At 43.5% G+C, this 18,929-nt stretch overlaps 1 protein-coding gene across 2 annotated transcripts in view; it reads right to left on the minus strand.

Annotated features, from left to right (window-relative positions):
• Nucleotides 1-9,855: 9,855 nt before the first annotated feature.
• c30h1orf159 (chromosome 30 C1orf159 homolog) overlaps nucleotides 9,856-18,929 on the minus strand; it is a 30,667-nt gene continuing 21,593 nt past the window's right edge. For both annotated transcript variants that reach the window (XM_080215308.1, XM_080215306.1), the window contains exons 7-9: nucleotides 18,560-18,585; nucleotides 16,462-16,492; nucleotides 9,856-12,868 (exon numbers count right to left, since the gene is read on the minus strand). In XM_080215308.1, the coding sequence (XP_080071434.1) occupies nucleotides 12,786-12,868; nucleotides 16,462-16,492; nucleotides 18,560-18,585 (140 nt within the window). In that variant the 3' untranslated portion in view covers nucleotides 9,856-12,785. The remainder of the gene's footprint in view (nucleotides 12,869-16,461; nucleotides 16,493-18,559; nucleotides 18,586-18,929) is intronic.

An 18,929-nucleotide genomic window follows, 5' to 3' on the forward strand; every position in this document is an offset into this window, starting at 1 on the left:
GGATAGGGCCTGGGTGAGAGAGGGTTGGTACAGGTTCAATGGGCCAAATGGCCTCCTTCTGCACTGTAGGGAATTCTATCTAGTTTTTTCCAGAAGTAGAAATGGGAAGTCTACAGATTAACTGACTTTGGCACACTGTAGCATCAAGAGGAGGAAAGGTATGGCTTGACAGGCAGGAGCTGATGATAGGAAGCATGTCCATTCCCCTGGGTTGGGAAAATGGCACAGAGAAAGACAAAAGTAGAAAAGAAAATGGATTTAAAAAAGGCCAAAGGGAGTTAAAGGAATTTATTTTTAGGTTTGGGCACTCCTACATTAAAACACTGATACATTTCTCAGGTACCTCATTGGCCGTAAATGTTTTGGGCAGGCCCATGGTTGCATAAGCTGTTTTATAAATGCAAGTTACTTTTCTTTCCTGCAAATATAACAGATCGAAGGTGACTCGATGCAGCTTTAACAATAAAGGCCTTATTGTCAACAGAATAAATATACATCAAGGTGAGTCTTGACTACAAAACAACTGCTCTTCTGGACTCTTGGGTGGGATTTTCCAGCCGCTCTTGCCCCAAGACCAGAACATCCCACACGAGGTCAATGGATCTTTGCGCGGTCTGCCTCCTACATACTACCATTCCCGTGGCAGGCCGGATGGGAAATTCTGGTCCCTGGCTCCGACTGCCAGTCCCTCCTTGCACTGTGGCACACACCCTGCTGCCGATTGGCTCAGCTGGGACAATCCATTGGATTCCTGCCAATCACGTAGCCCTTGGGAAACATGCCCTCCCCCCCACCCCATTAAAGGGCCATGTTACTACAATAAATATGAATTAGTGTTGAAGCAGGTGTAGAGGATCAGATAAGGTTGTTTTCATGTTTTCATTTGTGCAGATGTGTCATGGGGCAGAATTGAGCTGCACTCCTTTGGAGTGGCCTCATCAACATCTTAGTTCCGTCAGGCATCCCAATAGTGCCAACTTTTCAAACGTGGTCAAAGACCACGTGGCATCAGGATGTTATAAATGTACCCTGATGTCAAGAAAGATTGGCTCAGCCTTCTCCTATGACAGAGGTGTGACAAGCAGTGGGAGAATGATTGCTGAACCATTGACGAGAACTGTTTTGGTGGATGGGTTGATTGAACTCTTGAGTCATTTCCCTTCATTATCTTTAATTGTAGGTACAGGCTGGAGTGTTGCCACTTCCTCATTCGTCATAGATCAGCCGGAATCTATGAGCAAGTGGGATTGCAATCGTTAGGCTGTTATCTTGGTTAGCAATTTTTTGTGCTGACCAAAGGACAACGACAAAGAACAGATAACACCATTCCCTGAAGTCAGTCTCCAGGGGGGTGGGATTTTCCAGGGCATCGTGATGCAGGGGGGCGTGGAAAATTTGATGGACAAACAAAACGTCCGTTGACTTTGGGCGGGAAATACCTGGTCCCACCAGCCTCCTCAGTCAGAAGGTCCTATTCCAGAACACCAAACCTAGATTGACATTCCAATGCCACAAGGGGAGCTGTCAGAGGAGGGGAGTTCTTCCAGTTCCATTGCATTGCTCTTCAGAGACCAGACATAAATTTAGCCAAAAATGATGCATTCACAATAAAATGTGTTGGGACATGTTGAGTTCATGAGCACATAGGACCCCACATATGCTGACCCCACCCCTTGACATTGAGGGAGAATTTAGCATGGCCAATCCACCTAACCCTTTGGATACAATGGGAGGAAACCAGAGCACCCAGAGGGGAGGACATGCGGACGCTGCACAGATTGTCCTTCCAGGCCAGAATTGAACCCGGGTTTCCTCCCCTTCAAGTATTTATCCAATTGCCTCTTTTGAATGTATTAGTGAATCTGCTCCCATCACCCTTTCAGGCTGCGTATTCCTGATGGACTCACTGCATTCAAAACAAAATCCCAGCTCACCTCAGGTTCTTTTGCTATGATATATATTTTAATTTAACCTTTTTAAGAATGTGGGCTGATTCATAAAATCGTTCATTATTCCTTAGATCACTATTAATCCTCCTGCCTATTTGCTCTGGTATTTCTTCCGGAGATTAATATACACTGGGCAACAACGGGACTGTTGTTTAATATATTGAAAGTCTTATGCCTGCATTACTCCACTAATTTTTGCATCGCCTCTTCGGTCTTGCTTAGCCTGGTCTTTGATTTAAGGCCAGTCATGGGGAACACAGTGTTTATGCTTCGTTGCCCTTTCCTGCGTGTGAGCTGCTGCCACCGCCTTTTACGATAAACTGACAATTATGTGGAGTGATGATGAGAAAGGACGGTAAGGAAGGAAGTCGCAGAACGCACCGGTCTGAACTTTACAATCAGGACTGTATTCAGCTGAAAAATAATCCTCCCAGTCATAGACTGATGGTGTAAAAAAAATACAGTGAACGTCCCAAGTTACACATTGACTTAAGTCAAGCAAGTCGTGTAACTTTTATTGCAACGAGCAGGCAGAGTTAGCGACGTGGATGGAGGGAGGGGAATATATAAAGCATCTCTATTAAGGTAGTTCACAGGGTTCATTTGGTTTATAGAGAACTCACTCTTCTCAACTAAAATACGATATTTATGAACAATCTGATCTATAATTGGATAGCTCTACCGGTGTCAAATAACATTGAGGTTAATATAGAAAGCGAGAGATGTATGATTAAAGGTTTTATACGATGATGGCACTCAAACCACCTACAATAGCAGTCCACTGATTGTACACACACACTCACACACGGACACACACACACACACACATACTCACTCACTCATACAGACACACCATCACACACACACACACACACACACGCGCACACACTTACACATACTCACACACACATACTCATACAGACACACATACACACACCATCTCACTCACACATGCACAAATACTCACGCATACACACATATACCCCTCACAATCACAAACACGCACTCACTCACAAACACATGCACTCATACACTCACTCACACACAAACACACCATGAGGCTCTGATTTATACACACAATTTTACAACTTAGCAAGGTTCAAGCTGTGGCCAGTGCAACTCACGCTCTGTCACTCAGTCTCTTATCTCTTGCTTTCCAGACCCGAAACAAAATCCTCTCTTGTAATGTGCTCTTTAGAATTACTCAACCTCGTTTTCATTTTGTTCCATTCTTTACTTTCATAATTAAAGGTGAATAATTGAAACGATGAATAGATGTAGAAAAGTGGGGGGAAATTTTATGGATTTTCTCATCACAGCATTTCAACAATGCAGTTGCTATCCCAGGATTTGATTTTGGGCAGGCATGGTGGCACAGTGGTTAACACTGCTGCCTCACAGCACATGGGACCAGGGTTCAATTCCCAGCTTGGGTGACTGTCTGCGTGGAGTTTACACATTCTTCTTGTGTCTGCGTGGGTTTCCTCCAGGTGCTCCAGTTACCTCCCACAGTCCAAAGATGTGTAGGTTAGGTGGCTTGGCCGTGATAAATTGCCCTTTAGTGTCAGGGGGACAAGCTAGGGTAAATCAGGAATTGGCTAGCTGATAGAAGATAGAGGGTGGTGGTTGATGGGAAATATTCAACCTGGAGTTCAGTTACAAGTGGTGAACCTCAAGGATCTGTTTTGGGGGCCACTGCTGTTTGTCATTTTTATAAATGACCTAGATGACGGTGTAGAAGGCTGGATTAGTAAATTTGCTGCGACACCAAAGTTGGAGGAGTTGTAGACAGTGAGGATGGATGTTACCGTTTGCAGAGGGACATAGATAAGCTGCAGAGCCTGGCCCAGAGGTGGCAGATGGAGTTTAATATGGAAAAGTGTGAGGTGATTCACTTTGGTAAGAGTAACAGGAGTACAGAATATAGGGCTAATGGAAGGATTCTTAGTAGTGTTGACGAGCAGAGAGATCTCGGGGTACATGTGCATAGCTCCCTGAAAGTTGGCACCCAGGTTGATAAGATTGTTAAGGCGTACGGTGTGTTAGCTTTTATTGGTAGAGGGATTAAATTTCAGAGCCGTGAGGTCACGTTACAACTGTACAAAACTCTGGTGCGGCCGCATTTGGAGTATTGTGTACAGTTCTGGTCGCCGCATTATAAGAAAGATGTGGAGGCATTGGAAAGGGTGCAGAGGAGGTTTACCAGGATGTTGCCTGGTATGGTGGGAAGGTCTTATGAGGAAAAGCTGAGGGACTTGAGGTTATTTTCATTAGAGAGAAGGTTACGAGGTGACCTAATTGAGGCATACAAGATGATCAAAGGATTGGATAGGGTGGACACTGAGAGCCTTTTACCTTGGATGGTGATGGCTAACACAAGGGGACATAGCTATAAATAAAGGGGTGGTAATTATAGGACGGATGTCAGAGGTAGGTTCTTTACTCAGAAGGTAGTAAGGTCGTGGAACACCCTGCCTGCAGCAGTTGTGGACTCGCCAACTTTAAGGGCATTCAAATGGTCAGTGGATAGGCATATGGATAACATTGGAATAGTTTAAGTTAGAGGGTCATTAGATTGGTTCCACTGGTCGGCGCAACATCGAGGGCCGAAGGGCCTGTACTGCGCTGTAATGTTCTATGTTCTCTATGTTCTAAATGCATGGGCTTGTGGGGATAGGATGGGATTGTGGTTGGTGCAGCCTCAATGGGCCAAATGGTCTCCTGCTGCATTGTAGGGTTCTATAATTCTATCCAGAACTTCAGTCAAGGGAGCACGTGAGCAGTCCCAAAACATTTACTTCTACATGGCGTGCAAATCCACAGAATTACCCCCTATGCATTACATTTAGGTGGTTTTATGTGTCAACATGCAACTTTTTAAAAGTGATACGATCATTTACTGCTCGTTAGACTCAGTCGATGCTTTAACAGGGATCATGGGCAGAATCTTCCCAAAAAAATGACAATGGGCGGAAACTTCCGGCCATTCATGCCCTTTGCCACTGTCAGCAAAGGTGGAGAACTTGGCGCTGTTACGCAGGTATAATTGAACCACCTTCCAAGCATTCCAGCTTAATGAGATAAACAAGGACAGTAATTCAATTATTTCTTTACTCACACTTCTAGTACCAACTCAGACATAAACAGTTGCATCTCATTAACATTTTACTGAACTTTAACTGAACATCAGCTTTCAACTGAACTTTAACTCTTAAACTGCACTTCAACGCTAACTAAACATCAACCGTAACTATTTAACTGAAAATAGATACTACTGAGTTTAGGAAAACCTTGACCAAGAAATATCCTCAATGTAGAATCAATTTTCTTCTCTCTGAAGCATCTTTTAGGGTACAAGCTTTGTTGTGATGGTTGGTCTTTTCTGAGTTATCGCTGCCAAACAAGGAACTCATGTCTTTTATCCACAATTCTGCACTTGCTTCCAGAAGATTCTCTTTCATCCAGCCAATTGTGGCACCAGAAACAGATCACATGGCTTGCACATCCAGTGAAACTACTTTTGAATGATGCCATGATGCTTAGTTCATTTTATCATGTCCCACATGTAGCAGCCATAAAAATCAAAGCCACAATGTCTCAGTAAATGTAAACAACTTCTCTGATTTGACTAACACAGGAATCTTCAGATCACAGCTCTCAGACCAGAGCCTCTTTACCACCTGCATCTGGTTTTAATCTACAAATTGACTAAAATTCCCAGCATGCTTCACTCTCAGCCAGGGTGGCCATTTTAAAGCCATTATTGTTATGAGATCATTGTTGTAGCCGTTCTTTCTCCATCCACAGCGCTCAGTACAATCTCCATTCGCTGCAGCGGGACCGGAAAATCCCGCCAGCCTAAATGGCCAGAACATTCCAGCCAAGGCATCAATCCGGTGTGAAAATCGGTATAATTCCCACTGACACTGGTGGCGTGATTCATTCACAATCATTAGGCACTTTAAAGAAACATTATTTCCTCAAGAAAAATGCCCCTGCAAGTGAGGTGCCAAGTGTCTGATCTGCTGTCTGTTTCTGGCTCATCTGAGCACTTCAGTCAAGGGGACGCCGCATTTAAATATGGACGGTAGCCAGAAAACCAGTGTCCAGATTCCCAGTGGTGACCCTCTCAATTACTGGATGCAGTCAAGAGGTGATGGGCAACAATCTACCCTCAGATTGGAAGGAAGCACTCTAGCAAGGTAGCAATCCCACCTGGAAGGTGGTGACAGCGCTGGTCATTATCAGAGCTTGAGAAAAAGGATGGGGGTTCCACGTCAAAAAAAGACCAATGACCTCCTAGGATCTGCAAGGGTCAATGCCCCCTGTTTCCCCTTGGCATTCTGCCCTTGTCACCCAGGAATGTCACTTAGAACCCACATGTAGCCACCCCCCCCTCCCCCAACATCATCACATTTGCAGCTATTTCATAGATTTTCAATATGCAACACCCCCCCCCGGCACCAGCATCATCCTCAAACCATCACCCCCCCCCCCCCCCCCCCCCCAACCTCATCAACACTCCTCCCTGCCAATGCACAGTGCCCACATAAGCCAGTTGTCCTTGATCTTTGAGGCATCTAGTCACATTATCCTCTTTGGTGTTCTTGCAGCAAATGATAGCCCATAACTGGCATGAGAGAGAAAAAATAGGTGGTGGTAACCCAAACTGTACCAGCATTCAAAGAAATTGGCACCCTAAGCTGATGATGTGATAGTTTGAGATCGATTTACATATCGGTAGTCGATTTACATGTATTCATCTCAGCCAAGACAAAACAGAGGAGAAATTGCTTTAAAATTCTCTACCCCAGAAAATGTGTATAGGGTGGAAAAGTTAGGTTGAGGCAGAAGATTGTATGGTCAGCTCTGCTGCTTCACAGCACCAGGGACCCGGGTTCAATTCCGGCCTCAGCTGACAGTGTGGGTGGGGTTAGCATGTTCTCCCTGTGTCTGCATGGGTTTCTCCTACAGTCCAAAGATGTGCGGGTTAGGTGGATTGGCTATGCTAATTGGCCCTTTAATGTCAGGGGGATTAGTAGGGTAAATATGTGGGGTTATGGTACTAGGGCCTGGATGGACTATTGTTGGTGCTGAAAGGCTTCCTTCTGCACTGTAGGGTTTCTATGATTAGAGGTGATCTCACTGCATGTCAGAGCAGGCTTGAAGGGCCAAACAGCCTACTCCAGTTCCTATTCTGATGCTCACACACACACGCTGATACACACGCACACACACACATACACACACACACAGACAGGCTAACACACACATACAGTGTAGGCACTATGAATAGTTTCTATTATAAATATGGATGTTGGATCAAAGGCAGGTTCAATCGAAGCATTCAACAGGAAATTACATGGTTACCTGAAAAGGAAAAATGTGCAGAGTTATAAGGGGTAGGTGGGAGAATGGCACTCAGTGTATTGCTCATTCAGAAAGCCAGTGCAGATATGATGGGCTCCTTTGACAATGTAACAATTCTGTGATTTTTAATTGCCAATATGAATAAACAAAGGACAGAATTTGTGTCTTTAACTGAAATCTATTTGCACATCCTGTAGCAATTTTCTCCACTCTCTAACCTGGCTTCATCTGATAAAAGCAAGATCCTGCTGAGACATGAATCGGAAACAAAAACAGAAAGTCTCAGCAGGTCTGACAGCATCTGTGAAGGAGCCAACGCTTCCAGTCTGGATGACCCTTCATCAGAGCTTCATCTGATCTGGACTCCACAAGTGCAACAACGAGGAAGATTGTTGAGTGTTTCAATGAATGTCTTGGATGAATGAGTCCTTGAACGCAAGTACACAGGCTATATTTAATTCATAGAATCCCTACAGTGCAGAAGGAAGCCATTCAGCTCATCAAGCCTGTACCAACTACAATCCCTCCTAGGTCCTCTTCCCGTAACCCCACACATTGACCCTGCTAATGCCCCTGACACCAGAATCATTTTTAGCGTGGCCAGTCGACCTAACCCGCACATCTTTGGACCGTGGGAGAAAATCAGAGCATCCGGAGAAAACCCACGCAGATGCTGGGAGAACTTGCAAATTCCACACAGTGACCCAAGCAAGGAATCAAATTGGGTCCCTGGCGATGTGAGACAGCAGTGCTAACCACTGGGACACCGTGCCACCCCTCAGTTGAAAGCACAGAAATTCTAGCCTGTCCCGAGTACGGAAATGCTGAGGTTGGTGGGGCAGAATCTGTTTTCTGTTTCCTGCTGACCACCTTGCCTAATTTTGATGTTTTATTATGGATGTTTCTCTTGCCTGTACCTTGATGTCTCAATTGGGGGCAGGACTGTGGTGGTGGTGGTGACGATTTCTCCAGCAAATCCTGAGCGTTCTATCCAGAGTTAAAGAAAGTGATTGCCGGTACAAGTGATGCGAGTGGGCCCCACCAAACAACTGCGGTCTGTCACCTCAATTTTTCACTTTCCAAGGGCCAAATTTTGTCGCCAAATTTTAACCTGCAACCATCTAGGTGCTCCTTTTAAATGAGGGATCCCATGAAAAAGGGACATAATCTTAAATGAATGCTAGGTAGCCCAGCGCTAGTATCTGGAAGCACTACTACGGTAGCACAGTGGTTAGCACTGCTGCTCCAGGGTCCTATTCCCGGCTCGGGTCACTGTCTGTGTGGAGTTTGCACATTCTCCTCGTGTCTGCGTGGGTTTCCTCCGGGTACTCCGGTTTCCTCCCACAGTCCAAAGATGTGCGGGTTAGGTTGATTGGCCGTGCTAAGAAATTGCCCCTTAGTGTCCAGGGATGCGTAGGTTAGAGGGATTAGTGGGTATAATATGTAAGGAAATGGGGGTAGGGCCTGGGTAGGATTGTGTTTGGTGCAGACTCGATGGGCCGAAGGGCCTGTTTCTGCACTGTAGGGTCCTATGAAGCCCTTCAGTAGAGAAGGGCACCATTGAGTCTGTGCAGCCCATTGAGTCTGCACTGATCACATCCCGCCCAGACCTTATTCCTGTAACCCCACACATTTACTCTACTGCTCTCCATGACACCAGGGTCAATTTAACATGGCCAATCAACCTAACCCGCACGTCTTTGGACTCAAAATACTGGAATACAATTTTCCAGTAAAAATCTACAGAGGCTCAGGGAATGGGGATCAATTGAAAATGTCCAAACTAAAGAACAACAGATTTTTGTTGGGTAAGGGTATTAAAGATTACTGAACCAAGTTAAGATGGAGATCAACCAGCTGAATGACCAACTGCTACACCAATGCAGGAAACAAAAGTTTACTTAATAATCGACTTACATTAACACTGCAATGAAGTTATTGTGAAAATCTTCCAGTCACCACACTCCAGCACCTGTTCAGGTACCCTTAGGGAGAATTTAGCACGCCAATGCATCCTAATCAGCACATCTTTCAGACTGTGGAAAGAAACCGGAGCACCTGGAGGAAACTCACACAGACATAGGGAAAACGTGCAGAAGCCACACAGACAGTGACCCAAGTCGGAAATTGAACCTGGGTCCCTGGCTCTGTGGCAGCAGTGCTAACCAGTGTGCCGCCTTAGAAAGAAGGCTACTATCCATGTTACGCAGGCCCCTCAGCAGATCAGCGGTATGGTTCCTACGGAAAGCTCTTTGACAAAGAACAAAGAACAACACAGCACGGGAAACAGGCCCTTCGGCCCAACGAGCCCGTGCCGCCGTCCCACTGTCTCAGTGACCTATTCATGATTTTAGTCTATGACCCGACGACCAATTTTCCCCCAACCAATGGGAGAGGGATGTGAAAAAAAAGATGGCCATCAACCAAACAACTCTAGTGCACCACTCAGTGGGCACTAGGAGAATAGCAACTACTCAGTCAATTTTCTCAGACCGATGGAGTTGGTACAGAAGTTACTTAGACAAGAAAATGTCTGTCGATGTTAATAATCCTTTTATTTGAAAACAATTACAAAACAGCTTTCAAATCAGTATAAAACAATTATTGGGCAAATAACAGAGAAACTATCTTGCTGTACGACAGCAGTAAAACATGCAACGGCTAACACTGAATCAATTTGGCTAGTTGCAAGCAACACACTTGATCAGTATAATACAAGATTCACATTCATTCTTGCATAGCACTTGGAGATCAAATCCTTTTTTCTCTCTTACAAATAATTCACAACTTATTGCCAATATTGTCATTTTACTATTAGAAAAATGGACAATATTAAGATATTCTCAGTTGAACAGCAACTGCACTACAAATGTGGGTCTGACTTTCCTCTTGTCCCCATTTCCTCCCAACATATTCACAGTGGTTTAATCCTAAGAAGATCGATGTCTCTCAAAATGAACCGCATCAGACTATTAGTTCACTCCTTATACATTTATCAGCAGCACTGGGAGAAGTAAAGTTTATTTATTATTGTCACAAGTAGGCTTACATTAACACTGCAGTGAAGTTACAGTGAAAATCCCTTAGTCGCCACACTCTGTTTGGGCACACTGAGGGACAGCATGTCTTTCAGACTGTGGGAGGAAACTGGAGCACCCAGAAGAAACCCATGCAAACACAGGGAAAACGTGCAGATTCTGCACCGACAGTGCCCCAAGCCGGGAATCAAATCAAATCCAGGTCTCTGGCGCTGTGAAACAGCAGTGTGCCACTGTACTGCCCATATAACAAAATGAGTAAAGGAAACACTTACTGATTTGTACGGTTGCATCCCATAGTTTCTGTAACTCTTAGTTGGTTATTTGAATCTCTGGGTGCTGTCCTTGCTTTGTTTTCAACGGTTGGACACACACTGAAATGGTTATTGTAATGGTCTGCAAACACTCGTATTCTAAACAGTTAATTCTCGCTCATTGGAAGTGAGAAGAATTTGCATTTTGTAATTAACAAAAATTCCTTTTTATGAAGTGTAAACATTGTCCAAATGTAGAAACTGCAGGATCTAATTTTGTGCAGTCACAAACAGCTATGAGATAAATGTCCAGAATCCTTTGCTTTTGTTAATGTTGGTTAAGGCTTCTTGCATGTGTTCCCTTTGCAAGGGGTTGTATTTATTTTTGTATTTCGATAAAGGATTCATATCAAAGTCATGTTATCTGGCTTGCTATCATTTTCGCTGTCAACAATGTTTATTTCATTCACAGCAAACTTTTTAAATGCAGTGGCGAGGTTTAAAAAGTCATGAAAGCACTGACAAATGAAGGAAAGGGGAATGAAGTACTATGTCATTGGATTAAGAGGATAGGCAACTAAGAAATGGTATTGCAAGAAATATATATCTTTGAGGACAAGACCCTATTCCCTGAACGTTTTCACAGAAATTATAAGACTATGCATCTCCAGAGAGCATGGTTGGAAAGATAAGATTGCAATGCGAGCCCAGGCTGACACCAAGGCTTACCAGGTCTTAGGTGACAGGCTTGAGACAGGGCTTTGGCCTCTCCTGTGTGGGTAAACCTTCAGCAGCGGCAGGAGAAGGCCCTTAAGTAGCCACTTAGAGGTCTCAGTTGGCCTGCTGATGGGTTGCAATGGTTAAAGCACCCGAAGAGAAAGACAAGTCATCGCACACCACCACCCCCAGCTCCCACTCAGGATGGGTATAAGGTAATTGCAATTTCTACCTAAAGTCCAATGCACCAGGCAGAATCTGGGGTTTAGAATTGGACTGGATGGCTGATTTCTCTTTAACATGCCAGCACTTGCTCCTGAAGTCAAGGTCTTGCATTGGGGTTCCGTTTAACTTCTACCAAGAGGCAGCAGTGCTACTAACTGGATCAGGCCGACACATTACAACTTTTGCAGTGGGCGGACAAAGTGGGTCAAACGCACGTGAACTTTTGCATTATCTCCCCCACCAAATGATCCCCGTGAATGTTAGATATTGGCTACTGATGCGTCTGCTACAATGTGAAAACAGCAACTCAACAGCTTCTCTCACTTGAACAAGAATACTATTACTTGTGATTTGTGCTGCATTTTATGATCAATTCAAAAGCACATCTCCAGTTATCTTCAGAGAATAATCCAGTATGAAATAAAAATCATACAAACCAGAATGCCAGATTTGTTCTGATTCGGAAACCTCAATGCAGATAACATTTGCCACAATGAAAAATTGTGCGTACGACTATCAGGTGAGGAGAAGATCAGATGCCTTAAATCCACAGACAAAAATAGAGGGCGGCATTCTCCAACCTTGTCCGTGCCTACCCCACTGTGAGCGAGGATGGAGAATTCGACGTTCTGGCCCGAACTCCGTTCACTTTCAACAACACAGGAGAACCCCAGCTGGCAGCACAGATGGAGGTTTTCAGCCAGGATTTGTTACGACCCAAGTTCAGCATCTAAAGAATAAGCACTGGAGGTGTCAGTATCTATGGAATTTTACCAAAGGAATTGTCAGCATCTCCAGGGAATGAGAGGAAATAAAAACTCTCTTCTAAATTTTGGCAGTATTTGAAGGTGGATGTGTCAGGAAGAATCCAGGTGAAGTCTAGTAACCGGGTCAATCTCTCGGTGAACAGCTGGACAGTGTTTCCAACTGGGAAATAAATAATGCTTTCTTGGTTACATATTAACCTTTGATTTCACCATCATGTCACTTCTGACTCTACAGAAAAGACCAGTGATAATGAACAGCCACGCTAGATAGTGGGGAGAGAACCTGCTTGTACAGGTTTGTTGCAGTTTGCAGTTCCAGTAGTGTGTCAATGAAACCAGTGACCTGGAACGTGGCCCTCATCACAGGCAATGTAGCAGAACGATATTATCCAGGAGAGGGAATCTGTATGGTGCACAAATCAAAACAATACCATTTCTTGAGCGTGAAAAGTAGACGGGACAGGATCATACGTCGCTTATGGCACTGGATGCAAAGGAAGCTGCAGACAAAGAGAGTCTTTCTCTTCTTGAATATCTTTGCTTTCGCACTGAAACACAAGGGGCAGAAAAGTGAACAAATTAGACAACGGGAAGGAGCAACGTGCCAGTCATTCATTTTATCAAGGAGTCTTGGTTCAGCAGATCAACATGGCAATCACACGAGTGCAAATTGTCACCTCTGTGCAACCAAAGAGGCAACATAACCTCAATCTCTGTTTCCATTTTAAGTCACAGTAAACCTCAAATTTTGTGCAAGGACATCATTCTTTTTCTCATGGAGTACTGAAATAAAACAATAACTTGTATCGTGTCTTCAACATAGCAAAACATGCCAAGGTGCTACGCATGAGTGTAATCAGACAAAAGAGCCAAAGGAGGAGAGGTCAGGACAGGTGACGAAAAGCTTGGTCAGAAGTAGGTTTTAAGCAGAACCTTAAAAAGGAAGCAGCAGTGGAGAGGTTTAGCAAGGAAATTCCAAAACTTCAGAGACAGGCGGCCTATGCCTGGCTGTTATGATTGGGTAAAGGTTAGCGTTTGAGGAATGTAGAATTCTTGATGGTTACAGAGGCAGAAAAGCAAAAAAGTAATGGAAAGATTTGAAACATGAAGGTAAGAATTCTAAAATCAAGATGTTGGTGGGGAACAGGGGAGTGCAGCCATGCAGCAGCAACCTGAAGGGAACTGTGCAGGCTACACACAAGCTGTCTCTTTTAAGATAATGTGTCGTCAGCCATGCAAAGAAAAGGTACTGCTCATTAAAAAGTTTGAGGGGACACTGATGGTGTATGAAAGAGACAGCACAAGTCAGGGCATGAGCAGCAGAGCTATAGATTAGCTCAAACTTGTGGAGGATGAATGACGGGAAACCAAATAGCAGAACATTGGAAAATCATAGAAACATACAGTGTGTGGAAATTAAGTTGTAATTCCAGCTATGGCCAAATATTTAATTCACTTTGTTCTGCAAGATTAAAGATGCTCGCTTCAAATAAAGTGCCATGAGATTGCCAGAACTTGAGAAATTATAGTAAAAAGCAGCTAAAAACAGCAGATGTTGGTACGGAAAAATAAAGTTACAACAGTTGTGGAAATTAAGTTATTACAAACAACTCTGTCAAGTAATGGAAAATGCTTATTAGCAAAAAGGCCTTCAATGAGGCCAGCACTTGCATACTCAGGTTAAGTGACAAATCTAAACCTTGTGTTAGTTTCATAAACACTATGTTCCCAGCCTTGGCCACAAGATGAAAATAAGACCCTTTCAATAACAAAATTCCAAAGAGCAAGCAAGATATAGTGAACTATAATTGTTACATTTTCTGTATGAATTGACAGAATACCATAGTGAAATTTACTATGTCTGTTCTCCTTGCTAGCAGGTAATAAAAGCTTAAAGGATTTGAGTACTCATCTTACATCATCTGGTTAATTCCAGAAGAAGCCCTCTGGCCCATCAAGTCTGCACTGACAGCTCCCACTTAATCACATTTACCAACACTTGGCCCAGAGCCTTGAATGTTATGTTGTGCCAAGTGCTCATCCAAGTACTTTGTGAGGTAACTCATCTCTATCACCCTCTCACAGGCAGCACATTCCAGACTGTCACCACCCTCTAGGTAAAAAAGATTTTCCTCACCTACCCCCACCCCTCACCTTGAACCTATTACTCCTCGCGACTTACCCTTCAACTAAGGGAAGATGAAGAAGTCAGAGCATATGGCTTAATTGCCTGGGTACATTATGAGGTGATTTGACACTAGAGAGGAAATGAGATTGCCATTTTGTCTTTCCCATGAACAGGTGATCATACAGGATCAGCAATGCAGCTTCTACATTATTGGCTGATATGGACCTTCCCTCAGATATTAGAGTAAGCACTGTAACAACCTCCTCTGCAGAGCAAAGGAGGAAAATTCAGAACAAAAACAACCACACTGCAGCGGTTGTGGATCTGAGATACAGTCAGTTCAGCACTTGCTACAGGTATCAGATTCTCCAGTTTCATGTAAAAGTGTCATTCCTTATTGGAATTGAAAATACAAGCAAACTCCTAGAGGACCAAGATAATTAATGTGCTCAACATAATACTTCCTTCCATTGCAATGTCTGGTCAAATAATTGACGTCTTGCCGATCAAACACTCATTAAGAGTTATGGATGAACGTTACACATTCTAAATACGCTCACAAATCTTAATAGGACCATAAAAATACCACTGTTGTCAGGAGTGGCTGCAGGGCTACACAATTTCATGGGATCTCCTGGTTGCTGTTAAGCAAAATTTATTCTGCTTTGTTATAGACCTTGATCATATGCAGATCATTACCAGCAACCTGAACATGCATCATTTTATAACAGGGTGTTGTTGCATGGGAGATCTTAACTTTTAGTAACACCAAGGAGGGAAGTATTCCTGAACTTTGGTTGCATTTGGGGGAGGGAATGGGAGTAGAGGGATCTCAGCTGAACTGTGGAAGATGAACCTGAAACAAAGTGGCGGAAGCTAAGGATTCCCGGTGGCTGTCAGCAATTGGGCGGGGGTAGTGGGGGCAGGAGTGAAGGCTCAAGCATGGCCTCACCATGAAATTCCCTGGATTTGCTATTATCTAGTATATAACCCAAAAACCAGTAGGGTTTATTGATTTGTGGTAAGATGGTGTGGTTTAAGGATAGTGAGTCATCACAGGAGACTTCTACCCAAGTAGAAACTAACAGGGGATCTATAACTGGAAATCCATCTGTAACAGGGAATCAACTGCACAGAAGTGGCTGAGAAAGAGTACTTACATTTTGCAAATTAAGTTTTGCCAGCCAATCATTTAAAATTTTTGAATGAAACGGATGCAAGAGAAGAGATGGATGAAAACAAATATTAAGCTGATAAGAACAGAGACTACATGATCTTAGCCAAAAGGCAAGGAAATTGATGGAAACGAAGTCATAAACAAAGTAGCTTCCAGTAAGAAAGAACCATGCACCCAACTAAAGGGGCTGGGTTAGAATGGTTGGTGTGTGTAGCAAAAAATCATAGAATCCCTACAGTGCAGAAGGAGGCCCTTTGGCCTGTCGAGTCTGCACCAGCCACAATCCCACTCAGGCCCTATTCTCATAACCCTGCTTTTTACCCTGCTAATCCCCTGACACTAAGGATCAATTTACCATAGCTAATCAACTTAACCTGTACATCTTTGGACTGTGGGAGGAAACCGGAGCACCCAGAGGAAACGCACGCAGTCGTGGGGACAATGCGCAAACTCCACACAGACAGTGAACCGAGGCCAGAATTGAACCCGGGTCCCTGGCGCTATGAGGCAACAGTGCTAGCCGCTGTGCCACCATGCTGCCCATAGCTCCAAATTGTTCTTGCTGAATGCAGTTAGATTACGACACACAGCAATCAAAGCAATTCTCTATCAGTGAGCTAGAGAAGAGGTGGGGGAGCCCACGATTGGAAAGAGATTTATGAAGCCACGCTTTATGAACACAAGGTTGATTATCATGCACTTGACAAGCACACAAGATCATAAAAGCAGTTAATATTATACAGTATGTTAAACCTCACCTCCTGGCACCCCACCCCTCATATTTGCATACATGCCTGAAATAACCTGTCCCCATCTGTCAAATTCATGTCCATTACCTGACCTAACGGGGCTCCTCATCATTTCTGCCTGTAAAACAATTGAAGAAGAATTTAAGTCACATTAATGCCGCTGGTTAGAATTATCACAAGATCACATTACCAGTGAATTAAAAAGGGACCGATGATAGCATGAATTACTGAGAAAACGTTCTACAGCATTTGCACATAAATTGCTGAGAGCTGTCAAGCAGATCAAATAAAGACAGCTGACTGAACCAATTCTAAACTCCATTATATCCATTACAATTGGCACAAACTCCTGATCAGGTAGAATACCAAGTCATCCTGCACATTTACAATGTTATGTTGCATCGTTCCATAAAGATGAATCATAAAATCCCTATACAGGGCAAAAAGAGGCTATTTGGTCCATCGGGTCAGCACTGACTCTCCAACAGAGCATCTTACCCAGGCCCAGCCCCTGCCTTCCCTATAACCCCACACATTGATCCCACTAATGCCCCTAACCTACACATCTTTGGACACTAAGGGGCAATTTAGCATGGTCAATCCACTTAATTGTACATTTTGGACTGTTTGCGGAAACTAAACCTCCTGGAGGGAATCCACATAGACACGAGGAGAATGTGCAAACTCCATTAGTCACCCAATTAATCTAACTCCAATGCCGTATCCCCGTTAACTCTCCCTTTTTCAATTCCCCTTTTTAAAAAAAAAGTTATTATTGAATCTGCTTCCTGCCCTTTCAGATCATAATTTCACATAACACAAACAAGGGATGGCATGGTGCAGCACGGTGGCACAGTGCCAGAGACCTGGATTCAATTCCAGCCTTGGATCACTGTCTGTATGGAGTTGGTTCATTCTCCCCATGTCTGCATGGGTTTCCTCTGGGCGCTCAGGTTTCCTCTCACAGTCCAAAGATGTGCGAGTTAGATGGGTTCGCCATGATAAATTGTCCATTGTCAGCAGGGTCAATACATTGGGTTACAGGGATAGGGCCTGAGTGGGATTGTTGTTGGTGCAAACTTGATGGGCTGATTGGCCTCCTTCTGCACTGAGAAAGCAATGGGCACAGACCTCCACATGAAAAGAAAGGAAATGAGGGTCCCTGATTTGAGCCTACCCCATTAAACATGAAATTACAACATAGAAACAGGTCAGTATTGGTGTCACTTGAGCTGGCTGCCAACTCCATGGACCTGCCCAACTTTTCCCACATCTCTTTATCCTTCATTTATTGCTTAGAAGTGTATATAGTAGGGAGGGCTGTTACTATTCAACTTCAGCAGGGCGGAAAACTAGTGCTGGTAGATGCGATAGGGTACAAAATAGGCAGCCAATATTTCTTTTCAGAATGAGTGACTGATGGTCAACATAGTCATAGAAGTTTACAGCATGAAAACAGGCCCCTCGGCTCAACTTGTCCATGCCGCCCTTTTTTTTAAACCTCTAAGCTAGTCTCAATTGCCATTGATATGGGCCAAACACTCTCTGCCCATCATACCATGTAACTGCTTAAATGCTTTTCAAAAGTCAAAATTGTACCTGTCTCTACTACCACCTCTGGCAGCTCATTCCAAACACTCACCACCCTCTGTATGAAAAAACTGCTTCACTGGATCCTTTTGTACCTCTCTCTGCTCACCTTAAACCTATGCCTTGTAGTTTTAGACTCCTCTACTTCTGGGAAAAGATGTTGACTATCTAGCTGATCTATGCCCTTCATTATTACATAAACCTCTAAAAGATCTATAACATGACAAGTATATAAACCATTGAAATCATGGTAAACAGCAGATAGCTAATTAAAAGAATTAAAATCACAAATGCTGGAAATACATAAATCTATGACTGAAACTCGAACCCATCTACTCTTTTTACAGGAGATTAGTTTTTTTTTGACCTGCTTTGGTTATCCATAACCAGATGATAACTGATGATGGTTTGGTTATGAAAATAATCTCAGAGATGATAGCATTCTTACCAAAAGCAACCGGGGGCAAGAAAATTGTGCTTGATAATGCAGACCAATGATTTTCCACTGCAAACATTCATGTATAACAACAACTTGCATTTACACGGTAGAACATCTCAAAGGGCTTCATGATAGAAACATTAAAGTTTCACTTACCATTTCACTTGGCTGTAGTATAGAAGCTGAAAAACAGTAAGAGTCACATTAGTAATAAAACACACATTTTAGACTGGTTGGCAGTACCAACTGCATGGTGCCCTATATCCACACACAGCACTTCATGGAGTGAGGTCAATTTATAGTGTAAATACATTACTAGCCTGGCCAAAACCACAGTACAGACTGGAAGCTAAACATTAATCCTTCCACTCTGTGATATTTAAATACTCAATAAACAAGCTGGTTGAGCAATTGGGGAGATGTAGCAAACTTTTTTAAACGGAGGTTTAAGAAGAGCCCAGGTAACTCTTGTACTGTTTTGAATTCCTAAAATTGGGAAAGAGCTCGACTGTCATTAAAAACTAGA

The sequence above is a fragment of the Carcharhinus amblyrhynchos genome, chromosome 30, assembly GCF_965287045.1.
Source record: "Carcharhinus amblyrhynchos chromosome 30, sCarAmb.v2.hapA, whole genome shotgun sequence".
Lineage (NCBI taxonomy): Eukaryota > Metazoa > Chordata > Chondrichthyes > Carcharhiniformes > Carcharhinidae > Carcharhinus > Carcharhinus amblyrhynchos.